General features: G+C 33.6%; 1 protein-coding gene across 1 annotated transcript in view; it reads left to right on the plus strand.

Moving 5' to 3' along the window:
* The window catches only part of LOC106637469 (immunomodulatory peroxidase), a 412,315-nt gene that overhangs the window by 211,478 nt on the left and 181,518 nt on the right, over window positions 1–19,319 (plus strand). The window contains exon 3 of the mRNA XM_089591698.1: window positions 16,679–16,963. Coding sequence (XP_089447824.1) covers window positions 16,679–16,963 — 285 coding nt within the window. The remainder of the gene's footprint in view (window positions 1–16,678; window positions 16,964–19,319) is intronic.

The raw sequence follows: 19,319 nt of genomic DNA on the forward strand, positions 1-19,319 counted from the left end.
CAATGCGGTGTTTGTTACTGCAGTATTTTCATCTGCTTTGACCAATCTTCCATAAACATGTGAAGAACTTTTGGATGGTAAAAGGCACAAGTCTTGATGTTGAATTGAAATGCAAATTTCATCACTATTGCCATATGTTGATGATGCATACGGCTGATGAGCATGAATCTCATAGTGCGCAATAGATTTGCTAAATGCGACTGGAGACTGAATACTTAGGATCTCATCCATTTTGTATACAACAAAAAAGTATCCAATTTAGTTTCTACCAGGGCTTTTTATTTTTAGACCGAGACTTTTTATAAACTGAATGTTTTGATGTGTCAATCGTTTTCTTGGACGACTCGATGCTTTGAAGGACTTTTTTTTCTGACGTCTCAACGCTTTGAGAGCTCGTTGTTGACTGAGTGCTGGAGTGCAGATTGAGCTGCCTATATGATTTGTCTGATTATAAATGATACCCATTATGGAGAGGGTTTTATGAGCAATCTTATGGTTATGACTTCTCCAAGAAAATTCACTAAATCACCATCCTGATCTACAATGCGTAGTTGTATATGATCAATGATACGTCCAATTATTGGTAAATAAATTGTTTGTGATAAAACTTTAATAATCTTATATCCGGGTGGTACAGTGGGAAAAAATTCATAAATCGTGTGTACTTTGTGACTGTTTATGTAAGCTCCACTTGTAATGTTACATTCCATTTTTAATGCGTTTATTTTTAGAATAGCTACTGGTAAGTCTGAAATATGAGTGGTATTATGTTTTATAACTCTCTGAGTAAAACCTAATAGACGGCCTATAAAATCTTTAGGTCTAAAATCAATAGTATGACTGCACTTAATAACACTTTAAAGCGTACTATTGTTTGGTTTGATATCGAGAGTTATGTTGCGAGGTTGTAACACCTCAATCAAAAATTATCTAATATCTTTAATCTCATAACTGCCTGTTGGTTAAATAATAACTTGATTGACAACATGAAATTTATTACAATTTTCATTAATATTTAGGATTGAGTTGAATGAAAAAAGTTCTACTAAGCCAAGAACATAGTTGTGTTTTGGTGATAATTTAATCGGCGTAAAATACTGTGCTTCTAAAACAGAAGAAGTATCAGAAAGGCTAAGTGTTCATGTTTCTTACATGATTGTTGAAGTGTAACTAAATAGTTTCTCCCCATGTAAGAAAGGTATATTTGTTTTAAAAGAAACTTTAAGCACAAATGACTGCAGTTGTAGGAGTCAAATTCTTGATATCACTAATGATTATATTTCACTTTACTAACTTCTAGATACAACATTAAGTCAGTAGGTGGCTGCAGATCTTCAAAACTGTCAAAGTACACAACATTGTTACCACGTTTTCGATAAGCCAACCAGTGAGTTCCAGGTCCATTCTCATCATCAAAATTTACTATAGCTGTTTCACAAAACCATGGACCGTCAGCAGGTAACTTAAAGCATGTGTATGATGATCATGTCAATTCAGACACGCCTTAAATTTAATTTAAAAATTCATGCTCTAATTGCTGGAAAACATGGATTCGTCGTTATAAGCAAGGATGGGCAAAAAATAATGGTCGTTACAGAAAAGGCTTTGATAATTTCGCCATACATTTAGGACATACCTAGCGCAATCGTTACAGTGTGTTACAAGACATTGGATCATTATCATCATGTACCAGCAAGAGAAAGACGTTCTACGCCAGTTAGTGAAGGCGCGAGAGGCGATTCATGAAAAGTACAGACTGTTAAAGTTTGGTAAAAATGAGACTGAAAAAGTACTTAGTAAAACTTTAAAACCAATAACAGACCCTTTAATGTAAATTGTCGCCGAAACAAAGAAACACAAAAATAATTCTGTTACTCACAGTTATTTTTATAATAAAAATGATGAAGAAAGTAATAAAGTTGATACCGTGAGTCAACAAAAAAAAAAAAAAGAATTAACAGAGAAAAATTCAGTGATCATCATTTAACATTCGAGTCTGCCATTAGTGAAAGTGATGATGATGATGATGATACTGATTTAAATAATTCTGTTTAACCTCAATCTCATAATTCTGTTTAGATCAGTAAAAATTTATCAAATAATTTTTATTTACAAATACTTGATCAGAATCAGGAAGATTTATTAGATTCAAAGTATGGAGTGTGGAAAGAAAATGAGTTGTACAAACTTGGCGATTCGCGAATAGAATTTGAATATAATCATATCAAAACAGATGATTCAAAGTATTCAATGACTCTGAGATTAATGGAGTTTCTCATCAAAAAGCATCCTAATGAATCTCTGTTGACACAGGAGGATTTTGAAAAACACTACGTATTATTAAAAATGTCAAATGTTCACAGAAAAGGGTTTAAAAAATGGAGCTATACGAACCCATAATAGTTATAAGTTTATTAAAATGATTGCTCCAATATTCGATCTCACGGTTCGTAAAAAAGGTGGATTGCTGCTACCTCATTATAAAACTGCTCGAATAATGCAACAAGTAGATTATACACACTGGGATGATCCTGATGAGTTAGTAAATCGCTTACGCTTATTAATAGCTAAAAAGTCCGCTGGAAATACAAGTCATGACAATGAAATTATATTGATCATCGAAGAGCTTCGTGACGGAGGATATATAGATATTGATGCATGTAATGATTGCTTCAATATTAAAATGAGTGTCGATGTATTCGGTCGAAAATTGGGTAGAACCGAAGGCGGTAGCCGAGGTCCTCCCAGTATTGGATATAAACTTACCGCAGATGGACAGTATGACTTAGATAATAAAAGGCTGTGCAATGTCGAAACACCAAAACAGCCTCAAGATGCTGTAAATTGTGCTTACTTAATTGAAGTAATTAAAAGACTTGAAAAAAAATAGATAAATTTCAAATTTTTATTTACAACTTGCAAAAAAAATTCCTATTTATTCAAGCTGATTCAAAAAACTTAAACCTAGACAATTAATATATAGGGCAAATCGGTGAGGAACTTCATAAGGCAGCCAGGCGTAACTATCCTCGCCGAGAATTTAACATACGTGGCTTAGACGAAACTTGGCAAGCAGACCTTGTAGAGATGCAGCCTTACGCTCGTGAAAACAAATGTTATCGGTATATGCTCACTGTAATAGATGTTTTCTCCAAGTACGCATGGGCTGTACCTATCAAAAAAAAACCAGTGAAGAAGTAACTGCAGCAATGCATTCGATATTGAAAAAAGGACGAGTTCCCGTGAACATGCAAACTGGTCGTGGCAAATAATTCTATAATGCAAACTTCCAAAATCTCATGCAGAAATATATAATAAATTTATACTCAACGTACAGCAATCTGAAAGCGTCTATATGCGAGCGATTCAATCGTACTTTAAAATATTTCATGTGGAAAAAATTTAGTTTGCAAGGCAATTATAAATGGTTGAATTTGTTACAAACGTTAATTAAATTTTATAATAATAAGAAACACCGACCAATTAGTTTGAAGCCAAAAGATGTTGTGGCTGAAAATGAAGCTCAAATTTGGAAGAAGTTAAAAAGAAAATGTGAAAAAAGCAGTAAGTTTAAGCCTAAATTCAAAATTGGTGATAAAGTACGAGTGAGCAAAACCAAACAAACATTTGAAAAAGGATAACCGCCAAATTGGTCGACGGAAATATTTACCATCACGCGAGTAGCAGCAACAAATCGAATATCGTATTACCTCAAAGATTATCAAAATCAACCTATTTCTGGAGGTTTCTACGAACAAGAACTGCAGAAAACAAATCATCCTGATGTAAACCTCATAGAGAAGGTTCTTCGAAGACGTGGCAATCAAGTTTTTGTCAAATGGTTAGGTTTTGACAGTACTCACAATAGTTGGACGAATAAATAAGATTTTTTTTTAAATTACGTTAATTAAAAAAATTATAAGATTCTTATATGGATCAAGTAATATTGAAAATATTGCGTAGTAAGAATATTTAAAATAAATACTGAAATTTTTGGAAAAAAATTGTAATTTATTTTTTCACCTTTTTTACATTATGCATAAGAAAATATGATGTGTTTTCCGTTGTACACTATAAATAATATAAATTTATTAACAGCCTCCAACAATTCATTATAAAATTATTCGTTTTTAAGTAGAGCTGAGCTTATTTTCGTCTGCAGAAAAATTTGAAATTCATCGTCAAGTTCTGCAACTATCTTAGGTCCAAATTGAGTACACACTTTTCTTAGTTTTGATACCATGTAGTTTTGATTAGGTATCAATTCGGAAAGTTTCTTCGTAGGAAGAAAATCACTGTCAGTGATTTTGTTGAGTGCTGCAAGATCCATCTTTAACAAAATAAAAAACATGGAACATAGCATAAAATATTCATACATAACATATGCTGAGTAAATATGCACAAATATCACAATAAGAAAAATATATTACCTTGACTGTATTTAGATTTTTTACTTGGTGGTTCACTTAAAGGTGATGTCAGCTTCTGTTGATTAAGTTCAACCTTACTCAAACCTCTGCTGGAGTGTAGAATGAGCTCGCCTGGTTGAGACAACTCCTAATATAGCACCAACCCCTCCACTGTAGGCTCATCTGCTAGTGTTTGGTCTACTTCTAGAGATCCAATACAGTAAAAGCCCTTGCAGCTTCTGCTTCCTGATTGGCTACCCCCTCTATCGATCCTTCCCTCTTATTGGATGATTCTTCTCCCACTATGCTGTAATGACCTCATGGTAGGGTATCTGTACTACCAGGTGGCAAAAATCGTTTGTCATCATGAGCACTTAGTGCAATTTTCGTCTGTTTTTCAGTAAAAAGCTGGTGATAATGCGATCTTATATTTTTTTGCTCTCGTGTCATATTAGTGTTTTCACACAAACATGTTATATAATCGTCAAAAGTTATTGTAGTCTTCACAACCAAACTTTTAACACGTTTGGCCTTTTTTAATGGATTTTGATCTTGAATTTTTACACTGTTCATTTTGCTTCGTAGTCCTACAAATTCCAACATGATTTTTCCATTACATTCATCCTTCATTAAACCAATAATTTTTTTATTTACCACAGGCAAATGAAACTCATTATTCAAATGATAGTCTGAAGTATCAAATTTCTCAATATTTTCACACATAATATTATAAATATTTTAATTTGTTATTTCATACACAAGACTATTAGTTTCTATGTACAAAAGTTTGCATCGGTCCCCTATTTTATTTTTCATAAAAGCATAATGAAATTCGTATACAAGTGTTTTTGATAAATCTAAGACACTCAACGCAACATATATTGGTTTTTTTATACAGACATCTGTACGAAGTAGTTGTATAGCTACCAGCTGCTCATCAAATATGTCACAACTGTGGAAATTCGGTCGTGCGATGTACGTCTCTGCACCATATCGCCCCTCTTACTTTTTGATGAGTTTAACATAAATTCGTTTGCGTTCATTTTCCATAGTCTTTCCATAAACAGCATTATTAAATAACTTATATTACATTTTCTCAATATCAGTCTGTGCATTTTGACGCTTTTCACTGTTTAAGTTAATGTATTTCTTAAGCCATGAATTTTGATTAAACTGTAGAGTTCTATGTATTTTTTTTAATACGAAGACCATGGCTTACAGCTTGTTTAAGTGCACGATAATGTATCACATATCGCTTTTTGTCATACAAAGTAGTCATTAGTTTATTTTGTTTAGATCCTGGAGGCGTCATATACTCAGCACAAAATGGTAATTCTTTATGACAATTGTGAAGAATTTTAGGATATTCAAGGTCTACTTCGAGTATGTAATCAATTTCAACATCATCAGCAACATTCAAAATACCTAAGGAGCTTATATTTTGAATCCATTTAAAACCTGAACAAGGTAATGGTTGAGTCATCGCCCAGCCATAGAAGTTATTTACGTCATAATACATTAAATATTTTTTATCTTTATCATCTTTATAGCCATTTTTTATGTATAAGTTGTTGGCATTGGCATATCAATTACAACATTGAGATATGCCTCCACGAATGCCTCGCTCAATAATCATAACCATGTCAATATCAGTTAACAATTCTAGTTTTAACTTTAATTATAATATTTTTAAAATCTTAAAAATTAACGAAAAAATTATAAAAAAGTCTAACCTTCGCTTATTTCAGCATAGCATGCCAGGTTAAGCCAGGTGTTGTATAGTAATGAGCTGGATCCAATCCATAGGCTTCAAGACAATTTTTCCGAAAATTTTCAAAATCTTCAGTAAGCAGCAGAACGTCAGTCTTTAAGTAAAAATCTGAATATTCTCCAAGTCTTTGAATATTAAATATGTTCCAGATGTTTTTAGCATGTTAATAATCATAATCAGTTATATGAGCTTCGTATAAGCTGCTATAAAAATTTTGTTTTGACGGTAACATCTTTTCACCAAGTTTTTTAGAAGAAGAAGTATAATCATAAGGAAATAAGCCTTTCCTTTTTAATAAATTTGTTTTGGTCTATGGTATATTTATCATCATTTGTGAACACTGTTTCTAATATTTTAAATTCGTTTAAATATGATGATAATCTATCAAGTGATGAAGCCATGAATTTAAAGAAATCAATAAATCGTAAATTAATATCAGTACCCTCTACATATTTTGTAAACGAAATATATTTTTCTTTGGTCTGCGGTAAAAGTTGAATTCTTCCTGGGAAGCACTTTGCAAGTTTTTTTATGAATAAATGCGAATCATAACCACTTAGGTTATGGAAAACTACAGGTATCGTTCTTGAGTCTTGATAATTAATATTACACTCATTGTGTGCTGGACCACGATATCTAAGAAAAATTTTTTTTAAATTAATCATGATTATTAAAAAAAATAAAAAATTTTTTTTTAAGTTTAATAAAATGATGCTTACTTTTCAGTAAGATGACAGTGATCTCTGACTTTAATATCATTTGAACTAAAGGGTTGGTTGCAAATATGACATAGAATGGCTCCGTCAAATTTTATTTGTTCTTCGGATGTCAAGTAGATGATTTTAAGGGGATTTTTGTACAAATGTTCTAATTTTATTGCTAAAGAATGGATAGCCTTAACAAACTATTGAGCAGGTGTTTCATTATTATTTTCTTCACTTTGTCTAAAACTTTTATATTCTGATTTTCTATCATCATAACAAAATTTGAGAAAGTAACCAATGCTATATGCTTTCTGTCTTTGATAGACGCGAACATCATTAACAGATACCAACAAACATTCGAAGTCTGCATATACAACAAAAGGTACACTGTTCTTGAACGTAAAATTTTTAAATTCAAGTAAATGCTCATTTTTCTTCCTATCAGGCAGTGTAATTTTATACTTATTTGAATGTTTGCAATCAACTTCATGAGCTTCTTATTCTAACTTTCGCTTGGACCAAAAATAGTGAAAGCAACGATCACACATATTTGCGGCATGTTGATGCTCAGATAACTGTTTTCGTATTAAACGCGATAAATTTTTTATCCACACATAATGATATTTGTACTCTACGACCGAGTTGCATTTATTATTGTTACATTCTTCATCATCTGTATAGAAGCTTTCGACAAGTAATACATTCACATGTTTTTCTTTTTTATTTGCAGTCAAATGATTAGGGAAAATATCAAATGTATGACCCTTTTTTTTTCAAATATAAATTGATTGAAATATTGTTTTGATTCTCAAACTTTATGATTTTTTACGGGGTAACTGGAAATTCAATACCATCAAAATTTAACTCATTTTCATATTTAATATAGTTAGAGACACGATTTGGATTTCTGCTTACTGCATTGTTTGTCTTTGTTTACTACATTTACACAAGCATTTTTTTTTTTTTATGTAGTCTGGTTAGTCTATGAAGGAACTACCTTGCATAGGATTTAGTTTATTAATATTAACTACCAAATTTAAAATCGAGTGCAGAGATCAGCCAGATTCCTTATCTTGAAAATCATCCATTTTTTTCTCAATTAACTGTCGTCCGTTTATATCAAACCACTGTTGTGTATCAGTGGTCTGGTGAATGGGCTGTGATTTTGTATTAAAGTATTTTAAATCAATATTCTTAATGTTATCTTTAATTATGACATATTCAGCAGTCAATGTGGTATTTACTTTTAATGCAGTATATTTTTCAAGAGATCGTCGGATTCGTTGAATGAATTTTTGTTCAGCATCTTTGAGAAACTTTTTCAGATCCAAGTGTTTAAAATTAGCTATGAAAGTTATCGTAACACGATTTTCAAATGCGCTGTTAACATCATCAAGACTAACTGCAGCAGCATTCTCATCATTTGAAGCTGTTGCTATACCTTCACCTTAAACACATACAATATCTTCATTTCTAAATGTCTTGTCTAAATCCGACACATCTTCTTGACCACTTTAAGATGCGAAAACCTTAGGCTTTTGTTTACTATCTGATTCAAAAACAACAGGTTCATTCATAAATATTTTTTTTCGACTCTGTTACCTTCAAATAATCATAAAGCAGTTGAAAAACAGTTTTTAATAATGCAGCTGCAGATATTAATTTTTGTTTTTTCAATGTTGTCAAATAATCCTTAAACTAAAAATATCGCTATCCTTGATAGTTGTAGGACATGTGTCTATTAGTCTTTGAATGTGACTTGCATCGACTTCGCTATAAATCGTTTGTTGAAACGATGGCCAGATGCAGTGAGCCACATCTTTAAAATATTGAACCGAAGCAATGGCTAGCAAAAAGTTGACTACTTAAGCAACAGCACAAAAGTGAGCTGCTTCGGTGATTTCTACCCTTAAATATCCTTAGAAATCAGCCCATGGAGGGGGGGTGGTTTTGAATTTATAAATCACAAGTTCAACTTTTTTAACATGTATTAAATTATTTTAATCATTCAAAAACTGTTTTAAAAAAAATCTAGATAACCTTGTACTAAAAATTATAGGTTCCAATTTCTACGAAAACCTAAAAAAAGTATTTTTTATAAGTAAGTTTTATTCGGTTACAAAAAGATTTTTAGAGTACGTATCATTCAATAGTTATACATTTTTGTGGTGTTAAATTTTTTCGTCTATTTATTTTTTTTTCTTCTTTTTTAATAAAAGTCTTTAATAAATCTGCATTTTTTTTTTTTTTCAATCACCTTCATTTCTTTTTTTTTTTTTTTTTTTTGCTAAAGCCTGCTGCTTCTGTATTTTTTCAATCTTTTTTTTTCTTTTACGAATCATTTTTTTTCGTTCTCCATCTAGAAGTTTTATTTCTTCTTTTTTCAATGACATTCAAACTCGCATCATAAGTATATTTTGATCTTCTTGAGACCATACCTTATGATTTTCAGGTAACGGCAGCGGTGATGAAATCTGCTGCTGCTGTTGTTGTGGTAGTGGCAGTTGCATTGACGCAAGTGGTATAGGTGTTGCATTTTCTACAACTACACTTGCTGCTGCTGTCGGCAATAAGGGTGATGGAGGTCTACTGAAATCACTGTTTTCAATCAAGTCAATTAATCCACTCCAATCCTGCTGAGAGAGCCACCATAATGTTGATGGCGAAAGTTTTAATTAATTATCGAATTGCATTGGCATATCTAAAACAATTAAGTACAAAATAAGTTAATTTTATGTATTACAACATGTTGAGAAACTGAAAAAAATAATAATAAAAAGTACCTGTTACTGCTGTGGATGTTGATATGTTGAGCATTTTAACTTCTATTGGTATTTCTGCTGCTGCAATAGGTTGCTCTGTTGACACTACTACTTCTGGAAGAGGATCCTTGAGTAGTGTGGAAGGTATATCTGGAAAAGGATCCATAATTACAGCTGGGGAATGTTCTGGTGGTGCTGCTACTTCTGAAAAATCATCATCTACGAGCTGCCTTTCTAAATTTTCTATGTTGCGTCCTAAGGCACGAAAAATCAGACGTTCTTGATATCTTCTGATATAACCCTTTTGTGTCTTTTTCACCATGTTAATGCTGAAAAAATTTTTTTTTTTTATGCTTTTTAAAATACTAAAAAAAAAAAAAAATTAAGGTGAAGAATAAAAAGAAGTTAACTAATTAAGAAAAATAAATAACTTATAACATTATTTCTGCGTCTTGAGTCGAATAAAAAGTTTTTTTTAATGTTTCCTTAATGTTACAAGTAAAGGTAGAGAAGAGAAAGACAAGTAGTTGAAAGAAATTGAGCTCGTGACATTATTTCTGCGTCTAGACATCATTTCTGTATCTTGAATCAAATAGCTTGCAACCACATGATTGTAGAAAAAGAAGGAGTATAGAAACTTACAAGATTTAATTAAATTGCTAGTTATAGAAAAGTGAGAAACTTTTTTAAAAATTTTGAATTCATGACGTTTCAAAGATTCGGAGGAGATGGGTGGTCTGTAGTTCTATGGGTATCACTATTGGTCCACAGAGCGCGTGCGAAGAGACGAATTTCTCGAGGGATGTGGAGAAGAGTAGCCGAGGTCCCTCGAGGGCGCTGGTAAACGGATCGCATGGCTAACCACGATCTATCAGCTAGCCCCCCCTCCCCTATTGATCGGCTCTCTATTACGCCGCCAAAGCCTCGTTCTATCCCTCTTTCTTCCACCTGTTCCTTACTTGTCTACGCGAGAAGGGTGGCTCTGCGTGTTGGTCGTTCTCGGGAGTCTTGGGATGATGCTCTTGTTACGCGGTCAAGTTCACGCTTTGTCTTGCGAAGTGTATGGACGCCTTTCTTGAGCGCACGTACTTGTTTGTATGTACTTTTGAGGGAAAGGTAGAAGGGCTTGTGTATCTCATGGGGGGAATCATGTGAATAGCCAGTAGTTAGAGAGTGAGAGTCATGCACGACGAACTAGGTAATTCTGTTGGGATCGTCTGTTGACCTGTTTTTTTGTTCTTCAGTCGGCTAGGCATCAGAGGAAAATTGATATTTTCATGCTCTTTGAACGGAAATCGAATCAATGAATTCATTCATCTGAGCAAGAAAATTGTAGTATCAATAGAGAAATATCTATATTCCAGTATGCTGTGGTCCTTTTGAACTCTGCTCTCGTTTGATTGTCATTATAAGCTTCGATGAAGGAATTTATCCCTTCGAGCGCTTTCATAAAGTCCAAGCTTGCGATGCGCACTGACCGAAAACATCTTATCTGGTAAGGCTGTAGCTGATGGATGGAAGTTAATAAGATCTTTTAAGTAATCCGAAGTACTTTCGTTTCATCAAGAATATATCTAGCCCCCCGAAAGCATTTTTAGAGGATTATAAAACGCGCGAATCCAGATCGTATCTGTAAGCGGATTTCTCGCACAATTTTTTGCTTTCGTTTGATCGTCTGGATGTAGTTCAAAGCACGATGTTTCAATAGCCGTTGCACGTGAAAATAATTATTAAGATCTTACAAAATACCTTCACACTTGAGAGCGTTGGTTGATGCGTTGTTTGAAGTATCCTGAAGTGTAACTTCTTTCTCTCCTCGGCTGCTGTCGCTGATGTTAAAAATAAAACTGAAGCATGTGGCAGAGGTCCAGGGATTGCTCTCTAAGACTATGGCGGAAGAGGAAGAGGAAAGCTACTTTCCATAAGTTAAAGATTTTGCATATGATGGAATGAGTAGGAAAAAATGTTTGTCTTTTTCTAATTTTCCTATTGGTTTAAAGTATTTGATGCTATGGAGAGGTGATACTTCTTCCCAACCACAGACCTTTGATGTGCATATAGAAAGGGGAAGGCATAACTATGTCCTTTTCTAGTTCTCTCATTGGCTCACTACAAGATACAAATTTCCATCTCCAAGGATATTGAATTCTCATACAGCGTGGGTGAAAATTTAAGGGAGGGGAGTTCGGCAAATTTCCACCATTCTTGTTTAAGTTTTTCATGCTGCGCATGAAAAAATAAATGGAGAAGTAGTAAATTGTTGGAGTAGCAGTACCGAAGTCTTTAAAAAAAAGTTGTGCTTCAAAATAAATAGTCGAAAACAGGTAGTTGAAAATATCAGTCACACTTCAATTAAACAGTAGATATCTTGTCTGTTAAAATGGCTTCTGTAAATGAAGAATTTTCAAGTGACATTGAAGTGCTAGAATGGGAAAATTTGGAGGATTTAGTGTTCGAGAAATTTGTGCAGAACTTGGAGGATGAAGAGGATCAACCTCCAGCATACGAAATATTCGAGCAGGATTTAAATGAGGAATTTGAACAAGGCTTCAACGGTAATTTAGATTCATCGCCATCATCGCTCTCAGTCCTACACACAGAAAAATTTAATATGCGTGCTTGCATTAAAAGACTGGCTCAGTCATCTACATTGCCACTGCGAGAAATCACGTTTTTTGGTAAGTTTATTTATCAAAATAAGGTCTTAGATTCAAAGATGTAATAAAAATATTTAACATGAATGAAAATGTAAATTTTTTGTTTTGTTTTGGATTTAGAGGGTAACTTTTTAACATGCTCTCCACACCTAAATAAAATTGTTTCGGTAGAAGAAGCATTTCTCAACGAGGACACCCTGCCAGGAGCAAGACAGCTCACAGAGCTAAGTATGTTTGGACGGTTGGAAACACCATTAGACGATGAATTGTTATCACCATCGTTACTCGCCTCCTTTTTCGGTAAGTAGTGTAAAGGATTAAATTAGAACATTTATTTTGATACAAATTTCATTTTGTTTCAATTTTCGAAATTTGTTTATTTGTTTGTTTTCAGACGGTGCTGAGGAGTTTATTTCTACCGACACGTGTCTTCAAGCATCTTTTTCGATGCGATCTCACGAGATCCCCACAACCGATTATAGAAGTTGACTTTATGAAATCGCCACAGCCTATACCATTAGTTGACTTCTCGGGAACACCTCACGGTATTATTGACTTATTGTCTTCATCAGAACTGCATGACATGAATACGGTGAAAAAAAAAGAAAATGTTTTGAGGACGAAACAAGCAGTCCTGATAAAAAAAAGCACTGTCGTAGAGTTTCGTTTTAATTTTAACAATTGTAAGGTTTTTAATACTTGTGAATTTATTTAAGGATAATTTACATTAATTTTATAAATTAAATTTTGTATTTGTACATATTTTTCATCAAATATACACTAGGCAAAAATGAATTAAGTCTTGTACAAGTATTTCCCTTTGATTCCTCATCCTATATTATTACACAATGCGCATAATTCTACAAAATATATTTTTGTGTGAGTATCGTATGTGCAAAATAATTGAATATCTAAGGAGACGCAATAACTTAACCAACGCGACAGGTAATGCTTGCATACTGCACCACGAACTCAAGCAGTGTTGCACATGGCACGAAAACGTGAAAGGAAGCTGCAACGCTACAGGTAATGCACGCATACTGCACCGCGAACTCAAGCAGTGTTGCACATGGCACGAAAAAGTGAGAGGAAGCTGTTAAAGGCGCGCACCTATCAGTTGCATGAATACTCAAGCCATGTGGCACATGGCACGTGCAAATTTGACAACGTGTGGAAAAGTAAAGGGGAGCTGTTAAAGTCACTCACCCATCAGCTGCATGAAAACTCAAGCAGTATTGCACATGGCACGGGCAAACTCCGACAACGCTGCAGGTCATGCACACAATTGGGAAAGAGTAGGAGCCTTTGCGCAGTTGCACATGGCGCGCGCAAACTCCGACAACGCTGCAGGTGGTGTACAAAATTGGGAGGGGGTAGAAGCCTCTGCGCATGCTTAATGCGCACTTATCCGTTCAGCTAAAACGTACCTATTTTGAATCACATCAAGCTTTTGACTTCATTCACTTGATCACACTAGACCGAGTAGCATCGGTTACTTTTTTCTTTTAAAATGGAGTACATTGTAGACTTTCAGGGCTTTAAAAGCCTCGTCAAATATTTTATTTTCAAAGAAACTTTATTTGTTGACCTTAACAAGGATACTTTGCCAGTTGTTATTGTGCTTAACCCACCTTTTCCATTTGATCACCTACCAAAAAAATATAAAAACATAATAAATGGCTAGAAGCTAATTTCAATGGTCTAAGCTGGGATTTTAGTGATATTTCTCACATGAAAGGAATAAACAATTTCGAGCGCATGCTGATTAATGCTGGAACAGTTTGTGTCAAAGTTTGTGAAAAGAAAAAATGGTTACAAAACATACTACCATGTGAGTACGTATTTTATGTGTTATTAGCTTAATAAAAATACCTTGAAAATAAAAAAATAAATTTTTTCCTTACGCATAATACAAATATTTTTTTTCAGAGTCAATAATATTGAAGAGTATGGGTGTCCTGCTCTTAAAAATCTCGTACAAGACTATGAGCCATGCAAACATCACAGCTTTTATTCCGATCCAGTATGTGCGGTGAAAAATGCTTTGGCTATGAAAGATTGGATGCAAAGTCGGGAAAAGTATGAAATTGAAAGAATCACATACTTGATCATTTATTCTTGTTAACGCAAATCAAAAAAAAAATTCTTTATAATTATTGGTAGAACAAATAAAATTTAAAAATATTTTGTAAGTCTAGTTTTGTAAATATAAATTTTCTTAATTTAAAATAAACAGACTAACCAAAATAAACACTAAAAATGTTAAACAACTGTTTTTTCACCCTTTCACGTCCTACATCATCGTGCAACGCATTTGCTTACAAAAAAAATACATATACCCAACGCGTGCACAATCTGCACAAGATATTCAAACAGCGCACGCAAACTCAAGCCTGCCAGACCCGCGCGCCCATTGGCTGCAAGGGGAGTCCAACCCATCGACGGAGAGGGGCTGCCGCGGGGAGGAGCACTCCGCGAGAGGGGGGCCACCGCCATCAGGAGGGGCACGCCGCGAGAGGGGGCCACTGCCATAAGCAGGGGCACACCGTGAGAAGGGCTAACGAGGGGTGGAGAGCTGTGCTGGAATTGCCATAGCTTATCTACTCATATATTTTTGCTCCCCAATAGTTATTTTCTACGCACGGAACTATTTTTGGCCTATTTGTCTTTCCTTTTAAGATAAGACTGTTTTTCTAATGTTGACTGGTTACGTAGTAACAAACATTCTTCTAAGCTAATGTTAATATTTGTATTAATGTTTCTAAGCATGCTATACTGAATAAAAAAAATTTTTTCTTACTTGTTCTTTTCATGATACAGTCAAAACAGGAAATAATTGAGATTATGTTTGTGTATAGTCCAACTCTGCTTCATTTGTGCACCTCGATCATGTAGTTCCCAAAAGTTGTTATTTTTTGCCATTTTTGCTTCCTGTCTGAGATGCTGCATTTTTTCTTGTTTTGAAAGGTAAGATTGTCGTACTATACTTATTCAATACCTTATGCACATTTTTTTACATACATGTATACATATGAACATGTATGTAATGACCGAGATGTGCAACACGTATATGTGTATACAAAATGCATACGTATGCTTTACTTCTAGTAAAAGTACAGCTGTTTTTTTCTGTACTTTTCTGATTTCTCCATACCTGTACCTCAGCTTGAGAAAGCACATTGGTTCAGTGTTTAATTGTATCGTATAGAAAAATACATACTTACATACTTATGATATACGTATTTATTTATAGGTATAGTACCAGCGTAAGGGAAAGGGAGCAAGTGGCATACAGACTACAGACAAGAGAAAGAGCGATGGAGCGGTAAACAGTAGAGTAGGATGCGCTGTGAAAGAGAGAGGCAGAGTGGGAGGGACTGTAAAAGAGAGGAGATTGCGGAGAGGGTTTAGGCCACAGGGTGGGTACCTACGTTTTTTCGCAACGCATCTCCCCTCACGCAGTTGTTTACGGTTAAACATAAAAAGTTTCACTTGAAAAAGTTATGATGAAACTATTAACAAGAATATATAATGACACTATATGTAATATAACAAGTGTTAAAATTCTTAAGTAGGGACAAGTGGGTTTAATGCGAGGTACCAGGCAGGGAGAATCGACCTTAGTAAACAGCAGTATTCCTGATACGGTCACGATATATGATAAATATGGTATCACTCGGATAATTGCACAATAGGTGCTGGAATACACTCCTATGCATAGGTGGTGAGTGGATAGTCCTGGTGACTTGACTATAGTACGCTGTCACTGTTACCTAAACAAAAATTTTTAATGCTATTAAATCAAGTCTAATTCAACAGTGTTTGAACTTTAACAGCTGCAACTTCTAAAATATTCATACAAATTTAGTGTTTATACTGTTGTTAAAAGAAAAAATATTAAAATATAATAAGTAATGCATGTATAAAATGTACTGTTATCCTTGTATAGTTATTTATATAAAATAATCCAAGTGTCTAATATTTACGTCATATATAAAATAGATGAATATAGACATAAAACAATTTCAAAGAACTTTAAGTGTAATTAACTACATGAAGTCAATTCGTTGCCTTAAAAATGATAAAATAGTCGTTAACGTACCTGATGGCGTATATTTCCAGGGAAAGTACCAAGCCCGAAGGACTCTTTGAGCTTGCCTTGATTTTCAGGGTTTCTTGAATGATATCTTTTTTAGACACAGTTCCCAAGTTTGGAATAATGTCGTTGGCTTTAATGGGGTAGGAAAAACTTCAATCTATCACCTTAATAGAAATTATCTTACAAGTACCTAATATTTCTTACTTTTGATAATCACAAAAATTTTTCTGCTAGCCTGACACTGCATCAGTCATGGATAAATAACTTATATTACAGGTGCACACCCCGTTGCCAAGCTCAAATCCTTCTTTCACAGTTATGCTTGCGGTATTTGGACAGTTTCTAGATCATGACTTAACAGCCACTGCAATTAGTCAGGGTAAAAATGGAAGCTCGTTAACATGCTGCCCACCAAATGGTGGAAGCCATCCAGAGTGCTTTTCTGTCGAAGTTGGCCCAGGAGATCCTGTATTTGATCTTACAAATACTACTTGCTTGGAATTTATCAGATCTGCCCCTGCACCACAATGCAAGGTTGGCTCAAGACAACAGCTTAATCAAGTAAGTATAAACACTAATTGCACATGTCTTTGTCTATATTTAACAGTGTATGGTTCCATAAAAAAATTAAGTAAAACATGGGTCTGAAACTAAATTTGGTTGATGTCCAGTAAACTTACTAAAGATAATTATAAAATTCATTGTAAAAGAATAACTTATTAAAAAAATATCGATGAACTATGAATATATTTAGGTGTACCATAGAAAAACTGTAAATCTTATATTACTCAGCTTCATCTTTGCAATCGTAAAATTAACTTATAAAAAACTACGCATAAAGGTATAAAATTATTTCTTTTACACACCAACTAAAATGCTCCAATTTTCTAATAAAAACCACATCTGGTAGTACGGCTTGCAAAAAAACATCAGACCTCTAGCAAATCGATATTATTTATCCTTGAAAGTTTAATAAAAATTTTTATCACCTGAAAACTAATTTTATTAACGAAATGTTTTAATATTTATTATACATTTTAAATTTAACTGCAAAATTCTATGACTTTTTGGATTTCACTTAAGAAATAATTAAAAACAAATAGGTTAAGTGTATTAATACTTTACATTGTTTTAAATTACTGAAAAAACAATTAAGTGTTGTGGTCCTTACTTGATAAAGACTAATTTTTTTAATAATATTGAAGGTAAAAACAATTGCAACAACTCAACGCTTATTATTAAAAAATCTTGACCTGTTTATTTATGTAAAGACACAATTACGCAATACCTGTTTAAGCACACTAAACCTGCTACAGACGTAGAAGATTACAAGCTGGACGTATTCAGCTTCACAGCTCATCCATCTAATACAAACACATAAGTAGATGAACACGTCAACATATCAATAACAACATTCACAATTTACGTCATTAGTACTATATATATATTATCAATTTGAAAGTAGCGTATACATAGATCAAATCTAATTGACAGTTAAGTAATCGGTCAGATTTTTTCAAGCTATTCATTTCAACTAGCCTTAGTGCATCTGGTAATTTGTTTTTCGTAGCTTGACGAAAAATTTCATATTCAAGGTTAAATATGTGATTTCATTCTAATGAGTAGAAAGCATAGTGTGACTGTATGGCTTTTTTACTAAAAGATTAAAACCGTTTACTAATACGTACATCAAAATTTCCAACTGTTTTTACAACATAATATTTCTTGCGTTAACTGCATTTCAACAGTAGATATAAGATTTTTTACCTTTTACGGTTTTGCTTTTAGTACTTGTAATCGATAATTGTAATGCTTTCATCGTGATAAATGCTGTTTCAAGGTTACATGACTTCAATCTTTTTGCAATAATTTCTGAGATTTTTCAAAGTATGTAACGGTATTATACAATTCCTTACCTTTGACAAACGCTTGATATATACTGTTCAGAGCTTCTTTAATCTTAGCTTTCTCAAGCTTTCTCACTTTTAGAGTGTTAATTAGGTTCGAGCAACAATAAAAGAAGGTAAATCTGGTCACTGAAAAATTGAAGTGTATAGCCAGACAGCTGTATAATTTGATTCTTTTTCACAATTACATACGAGAGTAACAGTAGATAAACACAAATTTGAACATAACAGGTCAATATCCAAATAAACGATCAAAGAGAATAATTAAAGAGTTCTTAATGTAGGTATTTTTCAACATAATCGAAGTTTTATCCGCCCGTTACATAATAAATCATTTAATTTTTTTAGCTGATAATAACTATTTTCTTTACATTTCGGAAAGTTCCGAAAATTCCATGTAAAATCATTCTGTAAATTGTACCTATGTAGGTATATAAAATTACTATACATATATATCAACGTGTGCGTGGAAGACTATCACAGAATGACGTTATTCCATGTTATTTTAAATGGGATGACGTCAAGTTGTAGTAGTCTTTCATGCACACGTCGATATGTAGACAAACTAGGAAGTCTAGGTAGGACTGAGGTCTTATCCTGTTACATCGTACCACCATCTAACACAACGTATTTGCCCCACGAGGACCAATGTATGCTTGCTAGGGTGCTTACGTAGAAAATTTCTAAGCGGGGTTTTTCGATATTTTTCTGGTTCATTTATTATCTTGAAAATCTATATTTAACCTGTTTCTTGTATTCTTGTTTAATTTCACTTTCAAATTTTCGCTCCATTTTTTGATGCTGAGAGAAAGAAGAAGAGTACAAATATACTACTCTCGCTGTCAAAAGAACATGTGGTGGTATGGGATGAACAGGAACATAGGGAGCAAGAAAAAGTGCGACGCTTTCCTCTTTTTTTGTCAAGTAAGGGCCCTTCATAAGAAGCTTTGCTTAAAAAAAAATATTTCTGGTAAGTACACCAGCATTTATTAGTAAGTCTCAGTTGTTTT

This window comes from Copidosoma floridanum, unplaced genomic scaffold (assembly GCF_036245765.1).
Source record: "Copidosoma floridanum isolate Cflo_tuat_1 unplaced genomic scaffold, Cflo_Japanese_pri ptg000013l, whole genome shotgun sequence".
Lineage (NCBI taxonomy): Eukaryota > Metazoa > Arthropoda > Insecta > Hymenoptera > Encyrtidae > Copidosoma > Copidosoma floridanum.